Genomic DNA, 2993 nt, shown 5'->3' with positions numbered 1-2993 from the left:
ATATATATATATATATAGACTCACATTTCTGTCAACTCCGATAACCGTGGCAGCTTTAAAGCGGATGTTGTTAACATATTCTTACTCAGGTTTCTATTTGTAAATAAAAAAAAGCAGGTCAACGTGTTATTAATGATAAACTTATTATCAATCAACATCATATGATTATGGACGATGCATCCTACTAACAATTACTAACAACTACTAACAATTGATTAATTATACTAATTATAACAGTGAATCTTACAACTAAAAAAACGTACTATGATGTGAAAATTAATTTTTTTTGAATGAAATGACACTGATAAATTTCCGCAATTAACTATGCTTTTGTTGCAATTTACCTCCATCTCTAATTCTATTGCATGGAATTTGCATATTAGTCGTTTCCTGTTCAAGCTATCGCGAAATTATCACACGCATCAAGGAAGCAATTTACAGATCTACATTTTCGTAACGATGTGCTCTAGACTGACGCACTTATATACAGTAAATAATAAGCATATTTATTATATATAGATTAGATACTCGATTACTCGAAAATTAACAGCTGATTTCAAATTTTATTTTGTATGAATCACATACCTCTGAAAGTTATGAACAATACTAATAGAATAAGTAGAGAAGGAGATTTAATATAATAATGTTAAAGTATGTATAGCATATATTAAGTAAAAAGAAATGCGTTAAATATATAATGCAAGTATTTATTTTACAATATAGAAAGCAAGTATTTATTTCAATAAATGATGGAAAGTTAACAGGCTGAGATCGTCCATAATTTCTTATAATTTAACACAGTAGAGTTATATAAATGATATATAAAACTGAGACAGTTTACATCAAATATGTAGTAGTGCTGTCTTCTAGGTCAGAAAAATCTGCCGTCACAATTTTATTTTGATCTAGTAGCAGAGTTTCTAATTTATCTAGTCCCGTTAGATGTCCCGGTAGTATTTCGCTGATGCTATTATTTGTAAGAATTCTGTACAGATAAACAAGTTTCATTTGTAGTTACTTTTCAAAGTGTTATTAATCATTTAATTTATACTCACAACCAAAACAATTTAGATTGATGAAGGAAGACTCCTTTTTCTAATTTGATTATATTATTATTATCGAGATATCTGAAATTACAGACTGTAAGGTTTTATGCAGGGTTTTCTATATTCTTCATCTCAAAGCAAAGACATTGTACAGCAAGTACAACTTACAACAAGCGTATCTCTGGATATCTTGATAACTCATCACGAGATAAGTGTGTGAGCAAGTTGTCGGTTAGAAAACTGCAGAAGTTGTACATCCATGTGAGTAATTAATAGTGTCATTCAGAGAATATGTTTAATTGATTTAATCCATCCATAATCAAGTAAATCAATCACTTTGAATCGTTAATACTATTAGTTATCAAACGTGTAACAAGTTTTGCTTGTATGAAAAGATTTGAAATAATAATTTCCTGTGAAACGTACATTGCTGTTACATTCGATGACAAGTTTTTAGGGACATCGGTAAAATTCGTACAAGTTGCACGACACGCATCGTAGGTGCAATTAACTGGAGCGTCAAATGTATCTGCGACGAAAAGTAAAGAAATTGTTACACATAGCAAATATTGCGTATCTGTCGTGTATTTTATTATGATATTACCACAATTGTTTGAGTTTCCCCAGTTTCTTTCTTTCATAAACCAATCCCAGTTTCCGTGCATGTCAACTGCGCAGCAAATTTATGAATTAGCGCAAAATCTGTCGTATAATTAGAAAATTAAGATAATCTTTTTTGCTTTGTGTAAATGAAAGTTATGATAGATGAAAGTTATAGCGAATTCGATTCAATGGACGCACTCAGTACGCACTGATGCGTACATACATTAGTGTAAAGATATGTATTTAATATAATAAATATAAAAACAGGTTAAACCGTAAAATCTTTTACATATTTTATTGTTACTGTTAAGTAAAATATTATCTTTTATAATTCGATATATTTACATTTCATTTTATGTTCAGATTAATTAGTATACGCTTTAATATCATCAGTGCGCACTAATAATGCGTCCAACTAAATTTGTTATTAAAATGCTACTAAGATTTGTTTTCACGATATGTGGTTATCTCAAGACTAAAGATTATCAAAAAATTTATGAATGAATTTTATTGACAAATTTTTTTAGTAATCTCTTTAATCTTTATTTAACTATACGTATATTGTAAAAACAAGTCGAAATGTATGTTGTTATTAAGATGTTTGTGGAGTAACAAATAATCAAATTTTCATGAAATAATCAAATTTGTACCTACCATTTGAGTTGAAATTAAAATAGACTTGACAAGAACTGTGATTAAGTAATTAATGTAGATATGATTTGAAACATACAACAATTTTCTGTGGATTCATCGTCGCTATGTGGACAATCCGGGACGCCATTGCACCAGCTACGTTGCGGCATGCATGTGGTGCTGTTGAGACACTGAAAGGTGCCAATGGGACATTTATCTGAAATATAAAATTTAGCGAAAATATGTCAGAGTTTTTGTGGTTAGATTTTTAATTACATTTTCATAGTAAATTGTATCATAAAATTGTGAGAATCATTCTTCTGCGAAAATGTTTATCACGTATATAAACGTGCTATTGTTTTTCATTTGTTTATTATTTAACATGCTATTATTTTTATTTGTGTTAACAATGTAATCTTTACTCTCCCGCTATATTTTGAAGGATGCATTTTTACTTTATAAAAAAACGGCGAATACGGGCTAAGGAATAGAAAATAATTATTAAGTAGTTGTTGAACGTTGATAATGTTTATTCTGCTACACCATGAAAAAAAAAGATATTTAGGTAAACAATACAAATAATAAATAAAGATTTTATATAATAAAGGGTCATACAAATTTTCTTTTTTTACAATATTTAACATATAAACAAATTTTTCCAAAATAGTCCTTACGAATAGGAAAATAATAAATTTCTATTTTCAGGCGTTT

The 2993-nt window shown here is 28.7% G+C and overlaps 1 protein-coding gene across 1 annotated transcript in view; it reads right to left on the bottom strand.

The window, feature by feature from the left end:
* Positions 1-2993, bottom strand: part of LOC108686673 (relaxin receptor 1) — a 9642-nt gene that overhangs the window by 6009 nt on the left and 640 nt on the right. Inside the window, exons 2-7 of the mRNA XM_018192095.1 lie at positions 2365-2499; positions 1473-1716; positions 1215-1286; positions 1056-1127; positions 842-985; positions 25-93 (exon numbers count right to left, since the gene is read on the bottom strand). Coding sequence (XP_018047584.1) covers positions 25-93; positions 842-985; positions 1056-1127; positions 1215-1286; positions 1473-1716; positions 2365-2499 — 736 coding nt within the window. The remainder of the gene's footprint in view (positions 1-24; positions 94-841; positions 986-1055; positions 1128-1214; positions 1287-1472; positions 1717-2364; positions 2500-2993) is intronic.

This window comes from Atta colombica, unplaced genomic scaffold, assembly GCF_001594045.1.
Source record: "Atta colombica isolate Treedump-2 unplaced genomic scaffold, Acol1.0 scaffold189, whole genome shotgun sequence".
Classification (NCBI taxonomy): domain Eukaryota; kingdom Metazoa; phylum Arthropoda; class Insecta; order Hymenoptera; family Formicidae; genus Atta; species Atta colombica.
This window is presented reverse-complemented; position numbering and strand designations above follow the sequence as displayed.